The sequence below is a fragment of the Salmo trutta genome, chromosome 34, assembly GCF_901001165.1.
Source record: "Salmo trutta chromosome 34, fSalTru1.1, whole genome shotgun sequence".
NCBI lineage: Eukaryota > Metazoa > Chordata > Actinopteri > Salmoniformes > Salmonidae > Salmo > Salmo trutta.
Window position 1 is genome coordinate 10,879,788 of NC_042990.1, and position 24,664 is coordinate 10,904,451.

The 24,664-nt window shown below is 42.5% G+C and overlaps 1 protein-coding gene across 3 annotated transcripts; it reads left to right on the top strand.

Annotated features, from left to right (window-relative positions):
- Positions 1 to 6,273: 6,273 nt before the first annotated feature.
- Positions 6,274 to 20,975, top strand: atf6b (activating transcription factor 6 beta). Of its 3 annotated transcripts, none has more exons than XM_029731782.1 (17): positions 6,275 to 6,600; positions 7,995 to 8,074; positions 13,288 to 13,369; positions 13,608 to 13,667; positions 13,768 to 13,850; positions 14,037 to 14,217; positions 14,385 to 14,549; positions 14,825 to 15,015; positions 15,139 to 15,318; positions 15,919 to 16,001; positions 16,145 to 16,339; positions 17,235 to 17,342; positions 17,592 to 17,691; positions 17,856 to 17,923; positions 18,116 to 18,218; positions 18,342 to 18,426; positions 18,814 to 20,975. In XM_029731782.1, the coding sequence occupies exons 1-17, from the start codon at positions 6,528 to 6,530 to the stop codon at positions 19,086 to 19,088; spliced, it is 2,112 nt and encodes a 703-aa protein (XP_029587642.1). In that variant the 5' UTR covers positions 6,275 to 6,527; the 3' UTR covers positions 19,089 to 20,975. The 3 variants fall into 3 exon arrangements, with proteins under 3 accessions (XP_029587641.1, XP_029587642.1, XP_029587643.1); XM_029731783.1 differs by having other exon boundaries at positions 14,825 to 14,982; XM_029731781.1 differs by lacking the exon at positions 13,608 to 13,667 and having other exon boundaries at positions 6,274 to 6,600; positions 14,825 to 15,318.
- The last annotated feature ends 3,689 nt before the right edge of the window (positions 20,976 to 24,664 follow it).

The following is a 24,664-nucleotide window of genomic DNA, read 5'->3' on the forward strand; positions in this document are numbered from 1 at the left end:
GAGGACATTTCTCCAAAAAGTACGATCGTTGTCCCCATGTGCAGTTGCAAACTGTAGTCTGGCTTTTTTTATGGCGGTTTTGGAGCAGTGGCTTCTTCCTTGCTGAGCGGCCTTTCAGGTTATGTCGATATAGGACTCATTTTACTGGGGATATAGATACTTTTGTACCCGTTTCCTCCAGCATCTTCACAAGGTCCTTTGCTGTTGTTCTGGGATTGATTTGCACTTTTTGCACCAAAGTACGTTCATCTCTAGGAGACCGAAAGCATCTCCTTCCTAAGCGCTATGACAGCTGCGTGGTCCCATGGTGTTTATACTTGCGTACTATTGTTTGTAAAGATGAACGTGGTACCTTCAGGCGTTTGGAAATTGCTCCCAAGGATGAACCAGACTAGTGGAGGTCTACAATTTTTTTTCTGAGGTCTTGGCTGATTTCTTTTGATTTTCCCATGATGTCAAGCAAAGAGGCACTGAGTTTGAAGGTAGGCCTTGAAATACATCCACAGGTACACCTCCAATATTTTCTGGAATTTTCCAAGCTGTTTAAAAGCACAGTCAACTTAGTGTATGTAAACTTCTGACCCACTGGAATTGTGATACAGTGAATTATAAATGAAATAATCTGTCTGTAAACATTTGTTGGAAAAATGACTTGTCATGCACAAAGTAGATGTCCGAACTGACTTGCCAAAACTATAGTTTGTTAACAAGAAATGTGTGGAGTGGTTGAAAAACGAGTTTTAATGACTCCAACCTAAGTGTATGTAAACTTCTGACTTCAACTGGATCTACCTGAATTACCTCGTACCCCTGCACATCGACTCAGTACCGATACCCCTGTATATAGTCAAGTTATCACTCATTGTGTATTTATTATAACTTGTATTATTATGTGTAATTACCTTTTATATTTTCTCTATGTCTACATTGTTGGGAAGGGCCCGTATGAAAGCATTTCACTGTTAGTCTACACCTGTTGCTAACGAAGCATGTGATGAATAAAATTAGATTTGATACTTGTTAAAAGCCATTCATCATTTGAATGTAATTTCTTTCAAGGACAGTTGCGTTGCGTGGGTAAAATAACTGGGGAAGCCAAGCCAGAAAAAAAGCCATGTTACAACCTGTGTTGTGATAGTTGCGTCGTTTGCTCTATAACCTTTTAGTTCATATGCCTTGCGACCTTGATATATACAGTGCATACAGTATTCAGACCCCTTGACTTTTTCCACATTTTGTTACGGTACAGCCTTATCCTAAAATTGATGAAATATTTATTTTCTCTCTTTAATCTACATACAATACCCAATAATGACAAAGCGAAAACAGGTTGACATTTTTGCAAATGTATTAAAAATAAAGAACTGAAATACCTTATTTACATAAGTATTCAGACCCATTGCTATGAGACTCGAAATTGAGCTCAGGTGCATCCTGTTCCCATTCATCGTCCGTAAGATGTTTCTACAACTTAATTGGAGTCCACCTGTGGTAAATTCAATTGATTGGACATGATTTGGAAAGGCACACACCTGTCTATATAAGATCCCACAGTTTCAGAGAAAGGAGAGAGTAGCTCTTTGTTGGAGCGGGAGACTTAGACATTGGTTGTAGACGGAAGATGGCAGAAACTGAGGTTTTGATTGAAACTGAGTCGAGTGAGGCTAATAGTACAGGAAGTAAGAATTAGTGGGTTACAGTGGCAAAGGGAGAAGTAAAGCTATGTTGGAAAATAAGAAACCACCAGTCAAGGTTTAGGATCAATGCTTCTTGGGAAATCTGTTTAATTTATCCAGGAATATCTGGGATGTGAGTCGGTGAGCGTCACAGGAAGAGGTTTTCGATTTGTGCGTCTGCGGATGTAAATAGTTCGATGTAAATAGTCTGGTGGCCATTTGATTAATTGTTCAGCAGTCTTATGGCTTGGGGGTAGAAGCTGTTAAGGAGACTTTTGGTCCTAGACTTGGCGCTCTGGTACCGCTTGCCGTGCGGTAGCAGAGAAAACAGTCTGACTTGGGTGACTGGAGTCTCTGACAATTGTATGGTCTTTCCACTGACACCGCCTATTATATAGGTCCTGGATGGCAGGAAGCTTGGCCCCAGTGATGTACTGGGCCGTATGCACTACCCTCTGTAGCACTTTACGGTCAGATCCCGAGCAGTTGCCATACCAGGCGGTGATGCAACCGGTCAGGATGCTCTCGATGGTGCAGCTGTATAACTTTTTTAGGATCTGGGGACCCATGCCAAATCTTTTCAGAGAGGCCCCCGTGTTGTGGATCAGAGTGGCGGATGTGTTGTTACTTACCCTTACCAGCTGGGGGCGGCCCGTCAGGAAGTCCAGGATCCAGTTGCAGAGGGAGGTGTTTAGTTCCAGGGTCCTTAGCTTAATGATGAGCTTCGTGGGAACTATGGTGTTGAACACTGAGCTGTAGTCAATGAACAGCATTCTCACATAGGTGTTCCTTTTGTCCAGGTGGGAAAGGGCAGTGTGGAGTGCGATTGAGATTGCGTCATCTGTGGATCTGTTGGGGCGGTATGCGAATTGGAGTGGGTGTAGGGTTTCCGGGTTGATGGTGTTGATGTGAGCCATGACCAGCCTTTCAAAGCACTTCATGGCTACCGACGTGAGTGCTACGGGGTGTTAATCATTAGGAAGGTTACCTTCGCTTCCTTGGGCACAGGGACTATGATGGTCAGCTTGAAACATGTAAGTATTAAAGACTTGGTCAGGGAGAGGTTGAAAATGTGAGTGAAGAGACTTGCCAGTTGGTCCGCGCATGCTTTGAGTACACATCCTGGTAATCTCTCTGGCCCCGCGGCTTTGTGAACGTTGACCAGTTTAAAGGTCTTGCTGTCATCGGCTACCGAGAGCGTTATCACACAGTCATCCAGAACAGCTGGTGCTCTTGTGCATGCTTCAGTGTTGTTTGCCTCGAAGCGAGCATAAAAGGTATTTAGCTCGTCTGGTAGTCCGTAATAGTTTTTAACCCCTGCCACATCCGGTGTTGTGGGATTCAATCTTAATCCTGTATTGACGCTTTGCTTGTTTGATGGTTATTCTGAGGGTGTACTGGGATTTCTTCTAAGTGTCCGGATTAGTGTCCCGCTCCTTGAAAGAGGCAGTTCTAGCCTTTAGCTCGATGCGGATGTTGCCTGTAATCCATGGCTTCTGTTTGGGATATGTACGTACGGTCACTGTGGGGACGACGTCGTCGATGTACTTATTGATGAAGCCAATGACTGAGGTGGTATACTCCTCAATGCCATTGAATGAATCCCGGAACATAATCCAGTCTGTGCTAGCACAAACTAAATGGGCTCCCGAGTGGCGCAGCGGTCTAAGGCACTGCATCTCAGTGCAAGAGGCGTCCCTGGTTCGAATCCAGGCTGTATTACATATGGCCGTGATTGGGATTACCATAGGGTGGCGCACAATTGGCCCACCGTCTTCCAGGTTTGGCCGGGGTAGGATGTCATTGTAAATAAGAATTTGTTCTTAAATAAAAATAAATTAATGCTGCACAAATGTTTTGGTACCCTTCCCCAGATCTGTGCCGCGGCACAATCCAGTCTTGGAGCTCTACGGACCATTCCTTCAACCTCATGGCTTGGTTTTAGCTCTGACATACACTTCTTCTTTGATGTGGTTTATCGGCGGTTGGCAGCCAATATTAATGGTGCATTACCGCCACCAGCTGGACGGTGTATAGCATAATAAAAACATATATTTTTAAAACATTCCGAGAAAGGGGGAAAACAACATCATACAGAATAAAACATCAACTAAAAATATTTTTAAAATGAAAACCTCACTTATTCAATCACAGTCCACTCCAAAATACATCCCTGTGATGGAGCTGCATTCACGACAGGATTTCTTGCACCACCTCAACTGCTAAATCGCAAAGACCCCAAAAAAGTTCAGCCGCATTCACAATGATTCCAATTTTCTTAGACTTATTGTCCGCCTGTGCTGTACAGTTTATGACCATTGCAATAAATAATACAAAGTCCACCTTTTTAACATGTAGCATTTCACTATCCCTCGGTTGATAAGAAACCGTCACTAGTCGTGGTGGCTCTACTACCATTGCTTCTTCCCCGCCACTCGTTCCTTCCAATCTTCTCACTGCCTCCAGATAAGAGACACGCTGGACACTCCTTACCCTTGCCACCTCCTTCACCTTCATCATAACAGAGAGACTCTTCATCAAAGAACAGTAGCATGGATGAAGTGAACTTCTTTTCTCTGTCCAACATACAGGTCAATCGATGTGCACCAACCCCCCCCTCCATTTGTTTTGTACACTGCTGGTACTTGCTGTTTATTATCTATGCATAGTCACTTCACCCCTACCTACATGTACAAATTACCTCGACTAACCTGTACCCCCGCACACTGACTCGGTACCGGTACCCCCTGTATATACCCTTGTTATTGTTATTTTATTGTGTTACATTTTATTATTTTTTACTTTAGTTTATTTGGTCAATATTTTCTTAACCAACAGTGCAGTTTAAGAAGAGTTAAGGGCTTGTAAGTAAGCATTTCACAGTAAGGTCTACAGTTGTATTCGGTGCATGTGACAAATAAAGTTTGAATTGATTTTTTTGATTTGAAGAACACAGTGGCCTCCATCATTCTTAAATAGTTTGGAACCACCAAGACTCTTCCTATTGCTGGACGGCAGGGACTGGGAGACGAGTCAGGATTGAGGGGAAAGATGAACAGAGCAAAGTACAGAGAGATCCTTGATGAAAACCTGCTCCAGAGCCCCAAATACCTGACTGGGGCAGAGGTTCACCTTCCAACAGGACACCAACCCTAAGCACACAGCCAAGACAACACAGAGATGGCTACGAGACAAGTCTCTGAATGTCCTTGAGTGGCCCAGCCAGAGCCTGGACTTGAGCCAAATCAAACATCTCTGGAGAGACCTGAAAATAGCTGTGCAGCACTCCCCATGCAACCTGACAGAGCTTGAGAGGATCTGCAGAGAAGAATGGGGAAAAACTCCTAAAACACAGGTGTGCCAAGCTTGTAGCGTCATAGCCAAGAAGACTCTAGGCTATTATCGCTGCCAAAGGTGTTTCAACAAAGTACTGAGTAAAGGGTCTGAATACTTATGTTAAATGTAATAATATATATATATACATTTTCTAAATAATTTAAACCTGTTTTTGCTTTGTCATTATGGGGTATTGTGTGTAGTTGAGGGAGAGGGGGGGGACGACGACGACGACGACAATTGAATCCATTTTAGAATAAGGGTAACGTAACAAAATGTGGAAAAAGTCAAGAGGTCTGCATACTTTCCAAATGCACTGTAGGCCTAAGGCAGAGACAATGAAAAGACAGTGCTGCATAATAAATTCAACCACACCGGTGAAGTCCACAAAGCATATTGCATGTAACAGACAGTTACATGACCTACAGCATGGTCAATCAAGTTAATGTTTCTGACATTTTCGGACCACTAAACAACTATTGATTTAGAACCATGGAGTTACAAAAACAGTTGCTGCCTCCACTATTCCAGCACCAAATCACCTATGCTTAGTCTAATACAGTGACAACTAAAATATACCAAAAACTAGTCCAATCAATGTAAGCTAAATATTATGTGGTTGTCCATAGTTCTGATTTGTTTGTGCATACAAGTAGAAAAAACATGACGACTCACTCAAGCCAATGCCATGATCCTCCCACTGTCATACATTACACGCTTTAAGTTGGTTGTCTTGCTACCTGGCAAAAAAACGTCATTTCATGGGTAACGTTAGCTAGTTAATACTAGCTTACTACATCTAGATACATATTGAACTTCCATCCTCTCAGGCAAGGGGCACAATGTAGGAATGTATGGTTGGATCAGATTCCCCGTCATTGACCAGTACGGAGAATCAAGTAAAACCACAAGTCCAAAACCATATCTCCATCCATGGCTAATTTAGGAAAGAGACAACTTTAGCTAGATATCAACCATGTGTTCAAATGAAAGGTTTCTTATTGTTGAACACGTGATTGATTTTTAGAGCCTGTCCTTTAAAGGAATGCCTAATTACATGTCTACCATTGAAGATTTTCAACGTCACTCAAAAATTCTGAAGTGCGATTGGGCCGAATCACCTTATAAACCTTACTTTTGTCCATCTACGACGGTCTACTCTGCCTGAATAGTAATAATATTATTGGATAGGGCGACTGAAGAATCAATCTAACAAATCCTTGCTTTGATTGGATCTTGCATTGAAAATGGGCGGGCTTTTTGCGGAAATTCCGTTTCTTGTCTGGATGTCGTCATATGCGAGATGGTTCTGTTGACTGAGTGGATATTATGAAACAAAATAAATACCAAATCTAATGTTTCGCGTAAGAAATTATAATTATCTTTTGTACGTCGATGGACCCAATCGCCAACTGAACATCATTCGCTGTAAATCGATTTCGCGGATTTATCTTTTTTAATATAATTGATCGGTGATTGTCTACACTCCCTCTAATTAACAAACGCCTTGTGGCTATGACTACGGATTTACTATCTGATTTGGATACTCGTTTCTTCGCTGATAACCTTCTGACAAGCGAGGATTGGGGTAAGTGAGAGAGATAATAAATGGTACTGTAATGCATGTTTACCACCTGGGCAGCATGGATGCGTTAGCTAGCTAAAATGATCAGCTAGCTTGTAGCTAGCTAACGCGACTTTAGCTGATAACGAACGCGTGAAATTGACTATGCATCTTTCATTTCCTAAACTTACCAGGTTGACTGACAACAAATTACGAAAAATCATAATAAAGTTGGTGGTAGTTTGGTGTCTTGCGTGGGTGTGTGCGCCAATGACTAGCTATATGTGCACTGGGGCAGCAAACCGGATATGTCACTGTATTAGTACATATAGGAGTGTTAACTGTTCTTATAAAAAGCCTTTGGTATTGGTGTGAGAAAAACTTGTGCTCTGTAAGCTTTCATTTTCCATAAGATAAAGGCTATCTGAAAAGACCATCGATCCCAAATACCTGAATTACAAACGTATGCAATATGTGGAATAAAACCATAGGCCTTAGCCTATCTAAAGACTGAAAACCAAGCTGGCTTTTTGCGACATCTGGGTATCTCGGGCCCTTTCTTAAATCAATAGCGTTTGCATCTGACAGATTGGCTTGCTTTCATTGTAGGGCACTGTATTTTAGATACTGACCTTTCCCTTTTACTGACTCCCTGATCATTGCTTTTGTATGCTGAAGTTTGCGTGAGACAACCAGACTTAAATCTGTAAACTGTAAGCACTTTAACTTCCTGTGATCACTGAACTTGATAAAATGTTACATTTACTATTTATGATAGACAGCATTTAACTAGTTAGGCCTGCAGTATGAATCAAAACTAGTTGTGGAAAACGAAAAGCATTCTTTCAAGAAAAAACCATCCCACGATAATGTAGGCTATAATTAATTTCAGCCCGTAAATTGTCCCTCTAGTTAATGGGGTCTACTATTGGGAACAATTCTCAGCACAGAGCAGGTTCGTTACTGATCCCTCTGCTATTGAAGATGGGTCTCCTCAGGGCAGAAAACCTCCCATCTCATGTATTTTAAGCCAGCTTCCCCTCCATTGCTTAGATTTCCCTCAATTTGTAAAGCCGGAAAAACCAAACTGGACTCCTGTGAATTGAAGCTGCTTTGAATTGAAAATGGGTGTAGAAAAGCATCAAACCTTGAGCTCATTTTAGGTGTTTTTATGATCACGACCATCATTTACTAGTAGATCCTGCTTCTTGTTTTTAGCTCAAAGGTCAGAGTTGTGTTTCAAGCCCTTGTCAAACCAAATAAGGCACGGGAAACCATGGCGACAAGGGGTCACTGTGGTATAGTGATAAGGCTTTACTTAGAACCGCTATAGCAACTGATACTCAAGCAACTTGCGTGTCTGCCCATGTGCATAATTATGTTCCTACAGTACTAACTAATTGCTCTGTCTGTCTCAGATGCCTGTCTGTACCAGTGTGAGAGCATGGAGGAGGGAGAGGACGGAGAGTACACGAGAGGACCGAAATATGAAACATCGGTACGGACAAAGATTTTCTGCTCACAGACCCTGACTGTATTATCTGACCACTGTACTGCACATGTTGTATCACCACAACAAAGTAAATTCAAAGCTATCAATGATTTAGACCTAATTCCCTGTCTACTCAACCTGAGGCCTATTATTTTTGTTGAGTACTCTAACGGGGGGGGTCTATTTTAGAACACAAGGCCCACACTGGAATTAAATATGTGTGCGTTTATCTATATATAAAAACAAGTGCCATTTAAGATTCATTTATTGACATCGTTATATTATATTGTGGAACACAATTTTCAAAAAGGTAGTAACCTTAGCAGTGGCACTTGCTTGTCGAAGCCTATGGCTGTGTAATGGTATAGCCTTGTTTTGTTAATTTAGCAGACAAGACACTTTTTATTTCCCAAGCCCTATCACATTCAAGACGCATAATTTCTAGGGAAAAAATGATGTCATATAACTGAATATTTTTCTAAATGAAATAAGTTGCCGATGCGCATATTGCGTCTGGAGTAGTTATTCTCAGAGTAATCATTTGAAACGGGGCTCAATTTGGCGAGTTGAAACACAATTTTCTGAGGGTTACAAACAAAAATCTGTCATCGATATACAGATGTTTATTTTGCCTTTGGAATTTTTCTAAATTAATTAACCTCTCTGGGGTAGGTGGGACGATAGCGTCCACCCGCGGGACACACTATTCAACAGCCAGTGAAATAGCAGGGCGGCAAATTCAAAACAACAAAAATCTCATAATTCAAATTTCTCAAACATACAACTATTATATCCCATTTTAAAGATACACTTCTCGTTAATCCAACCACATTGTCCGATTTCAAAAAGGCTTTACGGCGAAAGCATAACATTAGATTGTTAGGACAGCGCTGAGACAAAAAAAAACAGCCATTTTCCAAGCAAGGAGAGGCGTCACAAAAACCAGAAATACAGCTAAAATTAATCACTAACCTTTGACGATCTTCATCAGATGACACTCCCAGGACTCGATGTTACACAATACATGTATGTTTTGTTCGATAAAGTTCATATTTATATCCAAAACCCCCATTTTACATTGGCGCGTGATGTTCAGAAAATGTTTTGCCTCCAAAACCCTCGGTGAATGAGCACATCAATTTACAAAAATGCTCATCATAAACGTTGATAGAATTTACAACAGTTATTGAAAGAATTATAGATACACTTCTCCTTAATGCAACAGCTGTGTCAGATTTCAAAATAGCTTTACGGCGAAAGCACATTGTTCAATATTCTGAGTACAGAGCTCAGCCATCAAAGCAAGCTATACAGTTACCAAGTTCTGGAGTCAACAAAACTCAGAAATAGTATTATAAATCTTCACTTACCTTTGCTGATCTTTGTTGGAATGCAGTCCCAGGACTCCCACTTCCACAAGAAATGTTTGTTTTGTTCGATAATCTCCATATTTATGTCCAAATACCTCCGTTTTGTTCGCGCTCTCAGATCACTATTCCAAAGGCACAATGCGCGAGCGCAAAACCCTAGACGAAAAGTCAAAGTTCCATTACCGTTTGTAGAAACACGTCAAACGTTGTTTACAATCAATCCTTATAGGGTCTTTTTATAAATATTTGATAATATTCCAACCGGACAATAGCGTATTCATTAGAGGAAAAAGAAGGAACGGTGCGCCTGTGTGACCGCGCAGTAAACAACTCATTTGCCTCAGGCAGTCCACTTGTTGAGTCAGCTCTTATTCTCTCCCCAGTAATAGTAGAAGCATGAAACAACGTTCTAAAGACTGTTGACATCTAGTGGAAGCCTTAGGAAGTGTAAAATGAACCCTAAGTCACTGTGTACTATATAGGCAATCACTTGAAAAACTACAAACCTCAGATTTCCACACTTCCTGGTTGAATTTTTCTCAGGTTTTTGCCGGCCATATGAGTTCTGTTATTCTCACAGACATCATTCAAACAGTTTTAGAAACTTCAGTGTTTTCTATCCAAATCTACTAATAATATGAATATCCTACCTTCTGAGCCTGAGTAACAGGCAGTTTACTATGGGCACGCCTTTCATCCTGACATCAAAATACTGCCCCCTACCCTAGAGAAGTAATTCTACGTTGAAAACTGCATGGAGATGAATTTCGACCACAACATCTGTTTTAGTGAGTAGGCCTGTTCTTAATGATTCTGAAAATACGCTCTTTGTCTTTATCAAACAAATGTTTTGGCATATTTTCAGTGTGGAACTTATCTATGTTTAGGGGGAGGTTATAGCCTAGGCTAACCAATTCTAAATGGCACTATCAGTTCGCAAAGTAGCCTAAGCAGAAAATAGACGGGACGCAATTATTCCAAAACTGCAGCTCGTCGTTGGAACACCCATTTCCCTACGTCAATCAACTCACGGACGGAACACAATTTGTTATTAAACTGTTGTCATTTGGCAAGGAATGTAGCTTGTGTATCCCATCATTTAGATACGATTTTTTGGGGGGGGATTTATTTAGGTCTAACGGGAGCTTGTGTGCGCACTTAGCACGCGTGTGTAGAGGGAGTGGATGGAACACAAATGCACATGTAGAAATGGAACAGTAGAGTCAAAGCAAATTAACGTTGTCTTCAAGACAACAAAAAAATATGTGAAATCGGGACAACCGTTTTCTTGCCCATTCAGGCAGCCACAAAGCACATTCCACAAAATAGTTTGACAGTCAAAAAATGTGATCTTTAGTCGGATTAAAGATAGTTTTGACATCCGTTTGAGGACTCGATTACTTATGTCCATCCCTATTCCAATCTACATCACCTACAGGTAGCCTAGTGGTTAGAGCGTTGGGCCAGTCACTGAAAGGTTGCTGGATCGAATCCCCGAGCTGACAAGGTAAAAAATCTGTTGTTCTGCCCCTGAGCAAGGCAGTTAAGACACTGTTCCCTGATCTGTTCCCCAGTAGGCCGTCATTGTAAAATAAGAATTTGTTCTTAACTGACTTGCCTAGTAAAATAAAGTTTAAATAAAATACAGTGTGCAATAGTGCGGCAATCTGCTCATTCTTCCTTTATCAAAATAAAATAACATTTTATTGGTCACATACACATATTTAGCGGGTGTAGCAAAATTCTTGTGTTCCGAGCTCCAACAGTGCTGTAGTGTCCAACAATTCACAACAATACACACATCTAAAAGTAAAGAGTGTAATTAAGAATGTATAAATATTAGGACGAGCAATGTCGGGAGTGGCATTGACTAAAATACAGTAGAATACAATACAGTATATACAGTTGGAGTTGGAAGTTTACATACACTTAGGTTGGAGTCATTAAAACTCATTTTTCAACCACTCCACAAATGTTTTGTTAACAAACTATAGTTTTGGCAAGTTGGTTAGGTCATCTACTTTGTTCATGACACAAGTAATTTTCCCAACAATTGTTTACAGACAGATTATTCCACTTATAATTCACTGTATCACAATTCCAGTGGGTCAGAAGTTTACATACACTAAGTTGACTGTGCCTTTAAACAGCTCGGAAAATTCCAGAAAATGATGCTTCTGATAGGCTAATTGACATCATTTGAGTCAATTGGAGGTGTACCTGTGGATGTATTTCAAGGCCTACCTTCAAACTCAGTGCCTCTTTGCTTGACATCATGGGAAAATCAAAAGAAATCAGCCAAGACCTCAGAAAAAAAATGGTAGACCTCCACAAGTCTGGTTCATCCTTGGGAGCAATTTCCAAATGCCTGAAGGTACCACGTTCATCTGTACAAACAATAGTCCGCAAGTATAAACACCATGGGACCACGCAGCCATCATACAGCTGAGGAAGGAGACGTGTTCTGTCTCCTAGAGATGAACGTACTTTGGTGCGAAAAGTGCAAATCAATCCCAAAACAACAGCAAAAGACCTTGTGAAGATGCTGGAGGAAACCGGTTCAAAACTATCTATATCCATAGTAAAACGAGTCCTATAGCAATATAACCTGAAAGGCCGCTCAGCAAGGAAGAAGCCACTATGCCAAAACCGCCATAAAAAAGCCAGACTGCGGTTTGCAACTGCACATGTGGACAAATATCGTACTTTGGAGAAATGTCCTTTGGTCTGATGAAACAAAAATAGAACTGTTTGGCCATAATGACAATCGTTATGTTTGGAGGAAAAAGAGGGATGCTTGCAAGCCGAAGAACACCATCCCAACCGTGAAGCACGGGGGTGGCAGCATCATGTTGTGAGGGTGCTTTGCTGCAGGAGGGACTGGTGCACTTCACAAAATAGATGGCTCCATGAGGAAGGAAAATTATGTTGACATATTGAAGCAACATCTCAAGACATCAGTCAGGAAGTTAAAGCTTGGTTGCAAGTGGGTCTTCCAAATGGACAATGACCCCAAGCATACTTCCAAAGTTGTGGAAAATGGCTTAAGGACAACAAAGTCAAGGTATTGGAGTGACCTCAATCCTATGGAAAATTTGTGGGCAAAACTGAAAAAGCGTGAGCGAGCAAGGAGGCCTACAAACCTGACTCAGTTGCACCAGCTCTGTCAGGAGGAATGGGCCAAAATTCGCCCAACTTATTGTGGGAAGCTTGTGGAAGGCTACCCAAAACGTTTGACCCAAGTTACACAATTTCAAGGCAATGCTACCAAATGCTAATTGAGTGTATGTTAACCTCTGACCCTCTGGGAATGTGATGAAAGGAATAAAATCTGAAATAAATCATTCTCTCTACTATTATTCTGACATTTCATTCTTAAAATAAAGTGGTGTTCCTAACTGACCTAAGACAGGGAATTTTTACAAGGATTAAATGTCAGGAATTGTGAAACTGAGTTTAAATGTATTTGGCTAAGGTGTATGAACTTCCGACTTCAACTGTACATATGAAATGAGTAAATCGTTATGTAAACATTATTAAAGTGACCAGTGATTCTATGTATATGGGGCAGCAGCCTCTAAGGTGCAGGGTTGTGTAAACTGGTGGTAGTCGGCTAGTGCTGGCAGTATCAGTATAAACCAGGCAGTGTTACACACTACCTAGCAGTAGTGAGAGTTCAGTGTGTGATGCCAAAGTTAAGGTAACTTGAGTGAGCCTGAGACGGGCTGGCCGACAATGGGGCTGATTTCCCTGTTGGGGCAACCAATGGCGCACCCCCTGCCGACCTACTGACTAATCCAGACGATGGCCTAATTCTGCCCTCCGCTTCCTCTCGCTCTCTCCTCGCAGTTTGACAACGATCTCGTGCTGACCCTTGATCCCGACAATCCCACGTCGCCATGGAGACACCTGGACGACAACCTTCTCACAGGTGCAGAGATGAATAAAGCGTGGCAGGAAGCATAAGGAGAAGTTTTCCTTTCTAAAAGTGTTAGTTGTGGTAGTAGACATGTTATTACTACTATAGAAGGCCAATGAAGTAAAATGGCAACGTCACTTCGGTTTATCAGTAAAGTGTCGTTGTAGCGCAGCATCGGTTGTGGTGTACTTTTAAAACCTTTTTCCCCTGCCGCTCTCTCTCTGCTCTGCCTTCCTCGCACTCTCTTAAGGGGACATTCCCGTATTGAAAGATGAAATGACGATAACGCAGCCTTTGCCAGTGGACATGTGTAAGTCCCTCATTGGCTATTGTGTATGTGTTTTGTCTTATGGTTGAATGTGAATTATTCACTGTGTCCTTTTTCGTGTAATTTGTGTGTGCTGTTCCAGTGTTCCGGGTGAAGGCGGAGCCTCCCTCCCCTGCCTCCTCGCTGGCCTCTGACTGCTCCCTGACCTCACTCCCAGACTCACAGGTCAGTCCAGACAGGTCAAAGGCACCCTATGCGATATTGATGCATCACCGTTTAGAGACTCTGAGATGCAGCGTACACAAAGTGCACATTTTCAGTGACACAGAGCCGAGTCAGAGTATTTCAGAAGTAACCGAAGTGAAGTGTGTTTTTTTTAATGTCTTGCACATCTCTCTTTCTACCATTCAGATCACAGTGAAAGGAGAGAACCCGCCCACGCCTCCTTATATGTTTGGAGATGTGCTGTCGCCACCACTTGGCACATGTGAAGTCACGGTGGCCTCTGCACAACTGTCCCGGCCACAGTCCAAACTGCCTCCTCAGCAACACCAAACGGCAACCCACAACGGCATGGACGCACAGGCCACAGGTACGCGTTTCTACAGTGACGTCAGCTATTGATGAGCTGCACAGGAAAGACTTCAGCCACGAGAGCACGCTTCGTGTTTAATATGATGTACTTTCGGTGCAAATGCTCTTGACATCGTTCTTGGCAGACATTTTATAGTGCATGTCATGTTCTCTCTCTCCCTCCAGTCCACCCCACTGCGGCCACGATCAAAGCCAGTACCATCCTGAGCAGTAAGCCTCTCATCCAGCCCAGGCCTGTGTGTGTAGCGGCTCTCCCCGTCCCCCACGCTCCCAGTCCAGCCAAGGCCCTCATACTGCACAGCCTGCCTAGCAGGGACCAGAGCAGGCCTGGTGAGTCCTGGGACCAGACTGACCATTTTTCACACATGACCTTATTCCAGGCTTACCGTTTGGTGAATGCATGAGGTTAATTAAAGGGGAGCGTTGAATTCCAAGTTATTTTATGTATCTCTGTGTGCGTGCATGCTCAAATCGCCACAATACCTATTCATGTCTATTTTGTTGATTAGAAATGTATTTTATTACTGGTATTTGGGTGTCTAAGAGACCATGACATAATGCGTTATGTAATAGCTGAGTGATATCACCTTCTTTTCCTCTCTTAGTGGTGCTTTCCCAGTCAGTCTGTCTGGGGTCCGCGCCAGCCATCGTCAAAATGGAGCCCGGCTCCCCCACCATGCCTCACTGCCATAGCCCCACGGCCCCATTCCCCAGCAAACCCATAGTCCCGGCGTCCTCTCTGCCAGGGAGCAACGGCATGGATGTGAGTGTCTGTCAGTCGCATGTCAGTCAGTCAGTGAGTAGTTCTCTTTCACGCTCTTGTTCAACCGCCGCCTTACCCATGGCTTCACTGTCAGATCACACGGCCAGTTCTGCCATGATTAACTGTCATGCGTTCTCCCCTCCGACCGGGTCTCAGATGAAGGTGATGAAGAGGCAGCAGCGGATGATCAAGAACCGGGAGTCGGCGTGCCAGTCACGCAAGAAGAAGAAGGAGTACCTGCAGAACCTGGAGGGCCAGCTGAGGGAGGTGCAGCAGGAGAACGAGCGCCTCCGCAAGGAGAACCAGGCCCTGAGGGAGAGGCTTGCCGGGAAAGAGGTACAGGAGGGGTGGAGAGAGGAGTGGGAGGGAAGAAGGTACAGGGGAAGGGAGAACGGAGAGGTAGTGGCGGAGGTACAGGAGGAGAATGAAGGAGGGGTAGGAGAGAGAGGAGGGAGGGTGGCAGGGGACCTGGAAAGCCAGGAAACCTCCCTTAAGCAAATGTGTTCGGTGATTACATTACCGAGGCAGAGATGGATTTCCCTAATGAACCGGATGGACTGCTTTCAATTTAATCTTTCTAAATGAAAGTCTTAAGAATGTGGTTAAGATTTGACTGTTAAAGCAACAACTGGGAATACATTCAAAGAGGACTTGTTGGTACTTGCGTGTTTACTAGGGCCGGAACGATTCCAGTATCGCAGTAGGTAAAATAAAGCACAAAGCAGACCAAAGTCTTTTGGTTCTTTAAAAACCTGCTGTATGTAAAATATTGTGTTCTATAGTTTGGAAAAGAAATACATTTGACTCTGGATGACAACATTAATTAGGTCTCTTTTCCTAAAGTTAAATCCGCTTCGTGTTTTGTTTCCTTGCCACAATACTGGTATCGTCCCGGCCCCAGTGTTTACACTGCTCTAAATCCTCTCTCTGTTCCAGGGCAGTGAATCTGGTAACAACAAGAGGGCCGTCTGCGTCATGGCAGTGCTACTGTTCATGACCTTCAGTTTGGGCCCTGTCAGGTAAAAGTCACTGTTCGTAGTCACTGCCATTCAATGAAGTGTTATCAATTGGCAAATTGGGGCCCCCCCCAAAAATCATGTTTTTAAAAAGTAATGTACATAACGGCATGATTAGTTGATTTTGACTAAATGTTTTCCTCCAGTATCACAGACAGGAAGCTGGAGACGGGGTTACAGGAAGAGGTGGTCCCTCACACAGGAAGACATCTCCTGGAGTTTGAGACGGCTCGGGAACACAGCAGAGTGGAGGAAAGGATAGATCCTGAAGAGGAGGGAGGAGAGGATGGGTGGAAGGGAGGAGAGGTGGAGAGGGAATCCACCGATTCTTACCAGTTTAGGTTGGTAGTAGAGTCCAATTCATAGTTAACTCTGCATATCCACGATGGTGAGCCTGTTCATTATGACCTTGTCACAGCCATCTGCGGCTGCTGCCCATGTGGTTCTAATCGATGAGGCTTTGCAAACAGGGTTCAGTCAAGTAGAACGTCATTAGAGAACAAAACCGTGTTTGAGCTTTGCAGAAGATATGCATGCAGTCTAATCATTGAGAATGCAGTCACACTGGTCTGAACTTGGAAATATGTAACAGGCAGTGGTGGAAAATGTATTAAATTGTCATACTTGAGTAAAAGTAAATTTACCTTTTAATAGAAAATGACTCAAGTAAAAGTGAGTCACACAGTAAAATACTACTTGAGTAAAAGTCTAATTGTATTTGTTTTTAAATATACTTAAGTATCAAAAGTAAAAGTATAAATCATTTCCAATTCCTTATGTTAAGCAAACCAGATGGCACCATTTTATTAATTTTTTTACGGATAGCCAGGGGCCACTCAGACATCATTTACAAACAAAGCATTTGTGTTTAGTGAGTCTGCCAGATCAGAGGCAATAGAGATGACCAGGGATGTTCTCTTGATAAGTGCTTGAATTGGACCATTTTCCTGTCAAAATTTAACGAGTACTTTTGGGTGCGAGGTAAAGTGTACGGAGTAAAAAAGTACATTATTTTGTTTAGGAATGTGGTGAAGTAACTAACTGCTAACAGACTGTCATAAAATGAATGATGTCTACATATTACTTGCCTGTAAGATGTTTACTTCAAGTTTACAGCTCTTTTAAGGACTTTTGCCCTTTAAAGTCACTATGGTTTTCCATATAAAATTATTTCTATAATTGTTAGGCTTTCAGAAGGATGTTTCGATCTGTATTACATGGTTTGGCTGTTTTCAGGAACCTGAGTGACGTGTTCAGCGACGTGAAGGACCTGGTCCTGCAGGACATCGACCGCTATTTTACCTCCAATGACTGCAGGCAGTTCAACCGCTCTGAGTCCCTCAGGTCAGCAGCGCTGCCATGGTCCTACCTCAGGCATCCAGGAGTCTCTCTGTCATCCTGTCTCTCACCACATTATGCAAATATGATATTGAGTTACACCATCTACAGTGCACCTGGGCTCTCACAGGCCTGTCACTGTATCCATGTTCAAATCTCTCTCTATCCTACTGTATTTTGTATTCTACTGAGTTAGTGACGTTTCTGTGTACTCCCCTTGACTTCTACGACTGACTGCTTCACTTTCTCGCTCAGGCTGGCGGATGAGCTGAGAGGATGGGTCCACAGGCACCAGATCGACAGGAAGAAGTCTGGAGGGAAGCCAAAGATAGTGAAAAAAGCTAAAATAGCGCAGGTGCTGTTTCATCTAGTTTCTTAGTATTTCTGTACCGGATCATATTTCTGTAGTATTTCACATTTCCCACGTGAGTACATATGATACCTCTGGTCTGTTAAACGACCTAGTTGATGTGTATTGTTTTGGTGTACATCAGTTGTTTCCCCTTCCCTTTTCTCCAGAAAGCGCAGCTTAGGAAGACAAACATCTCCAGATATCTTCCCATTCAGACCCATCGTTCCATTGACAGGTAACTGTTGTCGACCACATTTCCCAGTAATCAACAGCGGTGTTCATCCTTCAAAGTGATTTGTTGACTTGCATGTTCACTTGTACAATACTAAACCAACTATGGTATTTGTATCAACTGAGGGAGGGGGAAAAAACTGCTGCTATTGGTATTTGTAGTCTTGGTCTAACCCAAACTATTTGTCTCTCACAGTCAGATACAAGTGTTCCCTGCTGGTCCAGAGATCAGCTACAGTGACTTCATGGACGCCATCGACCGGCGTGAGGACACCTTCTACGTGGTCTCCTTCAGACGGGTAAGACGGAACAGCAACGTGAAACCGAGTGTGAATGAAACGGACAGTGGGTGTCATTCACATAATGCAAGACGCATGTCTGACATTCATGAGCCTACGTTCTCTCTCTCTCTCTCTCTTTAGGATCACCTGCTGTTGCCAGCCATCAGCCACAACAAGACCACACGGCCCAAAATGTCTCTGGTGATGCCGGCTATGTCTGTCAACGGTGAGTTTGACTTTTCTTGATATCTAGATGGAACTATCAGCGGTTTAGAGTTATGCCAAGTTATAGCCCCATTGCACTGCTGGACACTGTTGTACAAATAATGTCAGAACTTTTTGAAATGCCCTCCTAATCTTTGAAGAACGGAGATCTTGAATGTTGAATACATTTTTGGGGTGAATGAAGAGGCATATTACGTGAAATTGTCACCATGGCTGACCCTGTAAAACAACACATTTCACTGCACCTAGCCGGTGTATGGGACAAAAAAAAATGATGTTGGGGGGTTGTTGTTAGCCTCTGTATCTGTCTATTGTACACTTTTCTCTCCCTGTCAGTATGTCTTTTTTTTTTTACATTGCACTCTTTCATTCTCTCTCCCTCCCACAGAGAGTTTATATAACAAATCCCAGGGCTATGAGATGATGATGCAGGTGGATTGTGAGGTCATGGACACCCGGATCATCCCCATCAAAGCCTCCGCTGTTCCCCCGTCCCTCCGCGACCCCCCTCCCGCTCCCCCCGCCCACCATCACCACAGCAACCACACCTCCCTCCGAGGCCGCCACCATCCCCACACCGGCGGAGCGGCGTCTCCACGGCAACCCTTACCTGCCAGAAGACAGGAGGCCGAGTATTACATCAGCCAGGGGGGCGGGGTCTGAGGTTAGTGAAGGTGAACAAATGAGAGGGGGATTGGAGGAGAAAGGAGAGGGTAGTGGAAAACAGGAAGGAGAGGGTAATGGGAGATTGAAGAAGTGAAATGGAGAGGAGGACTTAATAAGGGAGAGTAGGAGGGTTGTAGGAGGCAAATCTGTCAGGGAATTATGGAGGACATCTGTACTAATTGAAACAAATGATGAACAATTACGTTACGGTGCCACAATGTTGAAACGTTGTCCCAGCAACTCAAAACAAATGTGTTTATTCTACTGAAGACTCAATATATTAATAGTCCAATGAGTAATACCCACTTCACAAACCTGATCTGTTCAATATAGGAAAAAGTAAAGGCTCCTAACTAAATTTCTTAATATATACTTTTTGAAAACCTGCCCAAACATAGACCTAGCAGTTCACTGCACTTAGACAGCGCAGAATTAATCACTGAAATATATACAGCTAATGGTAGTGGACTGCTCACGGTTTAATTTGAGGACCATTTTTTGTGGAGGTTCCGTTTTGTATATTTTGTGTTTTATCGCTCTCCATTGAAATTCCATTCAGAGGGCTCCTGCAGAAAATTCAGGTCAGATGCTAGTCAGCTTAGATTGTGTTTTTTGTTTGTTTCTTTTATTATGTCAAATGTGTTTGGATTTGAATGAGGATTATTTAACTTGTGCTTATTGTTTGTAAATATCAATAGTAGCTTTTGAGATATTGTTTTTTTTTTTTCAAATTCATAGCTATATTTTGCTCTGTCCTCTAAACCTCATCTTATGGGCACAAACCTTCCGTTCCTATACTCCAGAAGTTAACACGTTAAGTATATGGATCGGCCTAAATATATTTGCTTTGAATGCAGACGACCACCTTGATCATACAGTGTGTTGTGTGTTTGTATATACTTGTCATTTTTTTATCACTTGCACAAAGTCTTGCAACATCAAGCTTGATCCACTGTATCTCCATGTAATTATGGAGAATAGCAACAGATTTGTTAGTACGGGAAAAAAATATAGGCTGTGTTAACATCTGAATACATTCTCAATGTCATCAGCAATATAGCGATGTTAAATTACTGACACATCATCCAGGTACTCTGAAATTCTAGAATTGATTGTGTTTCTTATACACGGTATATGTACCGGTAATGTAATTCTGTAAGCATCGTTTTCAGTTGTATTTGGGGGTTTTACCCCCCCAAATGCAGTCAGCTTGAGTCTTCTGACCAAAAGTGGTTTCTAAGTCTACAATCAGATTGTCATTTTCATTTGTTGCAAACTGTCTGTGAACTCTCGCTATGTTTTGTCTGTCATGCTCTGCCTGAAGAACTGCACACACTTCTTCAGCAAGTGTATATGTTTGAGATAATGCCGTTTTATGGGAATACCACCCATTGTTTTTCATTTTTATATAAAAAGTATAATTATTCTTATCAAAAGAAGTGAAATATTAAAAAATACAATTTTATATGAAGCTGTACAAGTTATGTTAGGGGGTGTTGGTCTCTTTTTAGTTGTATTTCCATTTCAGAACCCACTTTAGCCAATGGGAATACAGGAACACAATGCTACTAGTGATATGGTGGGGTGTTGGCTCCAAGACATTCCCTTTTGCATGTACATGTCAATTCACTCTCTCACACAAACACACTCGCCACACACATGCTCATTATATGTACACACACACACAGCAAAATGTAAGCATGAAAATTGGTGGTTGTAATGGTAGCAATGTACATATGGTCAATGCCTCCTTTTTTTTTCCTTAAATGAATTTCTAACTTTAAAAATGATCTTTCTCTGATTATACGAGAAGTTTGAACTGCTGCCTTTGTGTTTGTAGAAAATGAACATGGAATTTTATAAATAAAGTGATTTTTAAAGTCAGTTTCATTTCTCTTGAACACAACTAGGGCTCTGAACGTGGCTGTCATCCAACTTTTGTTTTTGTCAGTTTTGCTTACACTGCTATCCGCAAGGAGAATTCTATCACAATTTTTCTTTAACCTTGATTTGATTATCTCAAACTGAAGGTCTCGTTCCAGCATCCTTTTGTCAGTTGATACAAAGAACATCCTTGGTTTAGTCTGGTCCAAATAATCTGAAAATAAGCAGATAATGTCCTCTACTGAATGATTCTGCTTCATCTCACTGCTGCATGTAGCCTGACAAATGCTAGTGATTAACAAGTCAAATTTGTCTTTGCAGCAGGAGGAGAAATTTGCATTGGGGGGGAAATGCATGCAAAAGGACAACTTCAAAGTAAAGGAAAACTGGTCTGGTGACCAAGTCAACAGCGTCATATAGACTGGCAGCAATGCTTTTCAGTACGAGAACCCATCATTATTCAGGGCCAAGCTGAAGTAGCTGACCGTTCAGTATGTTTGAATTCCCAGAGGACAGGGCACTACTTTGACAGAGAACCAAGGGCCAAATTGCTGAAGTAAATGCCCAGTTGTAAAGCAGAAGGCAGATGGAGGGCAAATAAGAGAGAGAGGTTATCTGTCGTAAATGCAGGATGAGGCCTCCTACGCACTGACAAAAGTTTGAAGCTCAGCTCACACTCACAGAACCTGTTCCTGAGGTATTTTCTGAGAAACGAGTCAAGAACAGTCACAAAATAAGAATCCGCCTGACTGATGTCTTTGACATTAACTTTTGGGAATGTCAATGTAATCAGTCAGGTTATTTTTCAGTGGCTTTTCTTGCTCATCAGGCTGTACGGATATCAAAGAACGCAACGGTTAATACAACTGAGAGACTCAACGCATGTTTGTCTTCATTAGGCATCTTTCACAGCTAGGGGGCACATGGGTTCTGTGCATTGTGGCTTCTGGGTAAATCAGATCCCAGTCTAATGGTGATATTGTGTGATCAAAGAAAGAAATCTCCCATGTTAGACCCCTACAGGATCTCACAATGGTCCATAACATTTGGAGATATTTCGGTCTGGTCACTTGAACGGTCTGCAGGGAAATACTGCTTTTGTTTGGAAACACTTGCTCCTATTTTGGAGGTAATAAAATATACTTTTGGCTCAGAAAACATGGGAAAAGAGGGATGACTACAACCAATTTTGATCAAGTTAAAAAGATTCAAAAAGAGAGTGTTTTGGCTTTGAGAAAGTATGGATGGGGGGTGACACCCTAACCCTTGGGGGTGATACTGTAAACATGACAATTCTGCCTTCTGGACATTTCAATGTATTATTATTTTTTTAACCTTTATTTAACTAGGCAAGTCAGTTCAGAACAAATTCTTATTTACAATGACGGCCTACTCCGGCCAAACCCGGATGACGCTGGGCCAATTGTGCGCCGCCCTATGGGACTCCCAATCACAGCCGGTTGTGATACAGCCTGTAATTCTCTTTAGATCACACTTCAGTATAGCTGCACAGAACGTAGTAATTTACACTGATTTACAAGATGACTTGATTAGAAGTTCATGTTTTTTTTAACGGTAGGTAGTATGTCTTAGATTTTAAATTCAGTAGGAAACATCCTCTCGCTCTCACACATACACTCAGCTGATTCGGGAGTATTGTAAGGCTGTTTGGCCCTCAGGTAAGGGTTTACAGTCAGCTTCTACATTTACCCCTAGAGTTACAGACATGAGAGGATGTCCCAGTAAGGAAAATTACATTAAAAAATATGTCTAAAATACGACTTTTCCATTTTGGGTTCTGAATGAAAGGTGAAAATATGTATTTTCCAGACATTTAGAAGACGTCTTTTCAGGATGTTGAAATGACATATTTTCTGGGTGTTAGTGATGTTACGTTTAATACTGGAGCCCCGAGGCATTCGTCTAAATCGCTAAGCAGCTAACTTCAAAGCAGTGGGCCACCGCGTGTATGACTTTTATCAGAAATACGTCATCAATGATGTCCGAAGCTTCATTTGTTCACGTGCAAACCATGTGTCACAAAATGCGAGATCCCACTGATCTCACTGTGGTTCCGGTGCTTTCTTCGATTAAGCTGCTTTCAAACCCCGACCGCTACTGGATACCTATCTACTTGCGATCCTGAGTGGTGCAGCGGTCTAAGGCATCGCAGCGCTAGAGGCGTCACTATAGACCCGGGTACGATCTCGGGCTGTATCACAACCGGCCGTGATCGGGAGTCCCATAGGGCGGCACACAATTGGCCCAGCGTCGTCCGGGTTTGGCCAGGGTAGGCCGTCATTGTAAATAAGAATTTGTTCTTAACTGACTTGCCTAGTTAAATACAAAAATACTGTACTTAATAAGTTAGGATTTTGTACATGTCTTTTCCCCTGATCGGTAGCTTAGCAGATACAGTATGAACTATGGAACATTCAGAGACGTGAGGGTATGAGGTCAAATCCTGTTGAAGGCACACTATTTTGAAAATAATTTTATGTGAAAGCAAACTTTCTGCAATGTTGTTCAATTAATTTGTTTTATTTAATATAGTATAAGCTTCTGTCTTAAGCATCCTAAATAATGAAAAAAATTGAATCATGATGTGAACATGGTAATCCAACTGTTTGTAGGCTATTAAAGCCAATGACTTACCTCTGCGCCACAGAATTTTGATACAATCACTTGAAAAAACCTCTGATAAACACGCGTTGCTATCAATCCCACCGTACCTTCTCCGCTATGCAATCTGGTTTCAGAGCTGGTCATGGGTGCACCTCAGCTACGCTCAAGGTCCTAAACGATATCATAACCGCCATCGATAAGAGACATTACTGTGCAGCCGTATTCATCGACCTGGCCAAGGCTTTCGACTCTGTCAATCACAACATTCTTATTGGCAGACTCAACAGCCTTGGTTTCTCAAATGATTGCCTCGCCTGGTTCACCAACTACTCCTCTGATAGAGTTCAGTGTGTCAAATCGGAGGGCCTGTTGTCCAGACCTCTGGCAGTCTCCATGGGGTGCCACAGGGTTCAATTCTCAGGCCGACTCTCTTCTCTGTATACATCAATGATGTCGCTGCTGGTGATTCTTTGATCCACCTCTACGCAGACGACACCATTCTGTATACCTCTGGCCCTTCTTTGGACACTGTGTTAACTAACCTCCAGACAAGCTTCAATGCCATACAACTCTCCTTCCGTGGCCTCCAACTGCAAGTAAAACTAAATGCATTCTCTTCAACCGATCTCTGCCTGCACCTGCCCGCCCGTCCAGCATCACTACTCTGGACGGTTCTGACATAGAATATGTGGACAACTACAAATACCTAGGTGTCTGGTTAGATTGTAAACTCTCCTTCCAGACTCACATTAAACATCTCCAATCCAAAATTAAATCTAGAATCAGCTTCCTATTTCGCAACAAAGCATCCTTCACTCATGCTGCCAAACATACCCTCGTAAAACTGACCATCCTACCGATCCTCGACTTCGGCGATGTCATTTACAAAATAGCCTCCAGCACTCTACTCAACATATTGGATGCAGTCTATCACAGTGCCATCCGTTTTGTCACCAAAGCCCCATATACTACCCACCACTGTGACCTGTACGCTCTCGTTGCCTGGCCCTTGCTTCATACTCGTCACCAAACCCACTGGCTCCAGGTCATCTACAAGTCTCTGC

Bases quoted from the DNA above. Each gene is read 5' to 3' on its own strand.
- atf6b (XM_029731781.1), top strand. From the start codon at position 6,528: ATGACTACGGATTTACTATCTGATTTGGATACTCGTTTCTTCGCTGAT. The intron at 15,319-15,918 runs GTACAGGAGGGG...TCTCTGTTCCAG, and splicing joins AGAGGCTTGCCGGGAAAGAG to GGCAGTGAATCTGGTAACAA. The intron at 17,692-17,855 runs GTGCTGTTTCAT...CCTTTTCTCCAG, and splicing joins AAAAAGCTAAAATAGCGCAG to AAAGCGCAGCTTAGGAAGAC.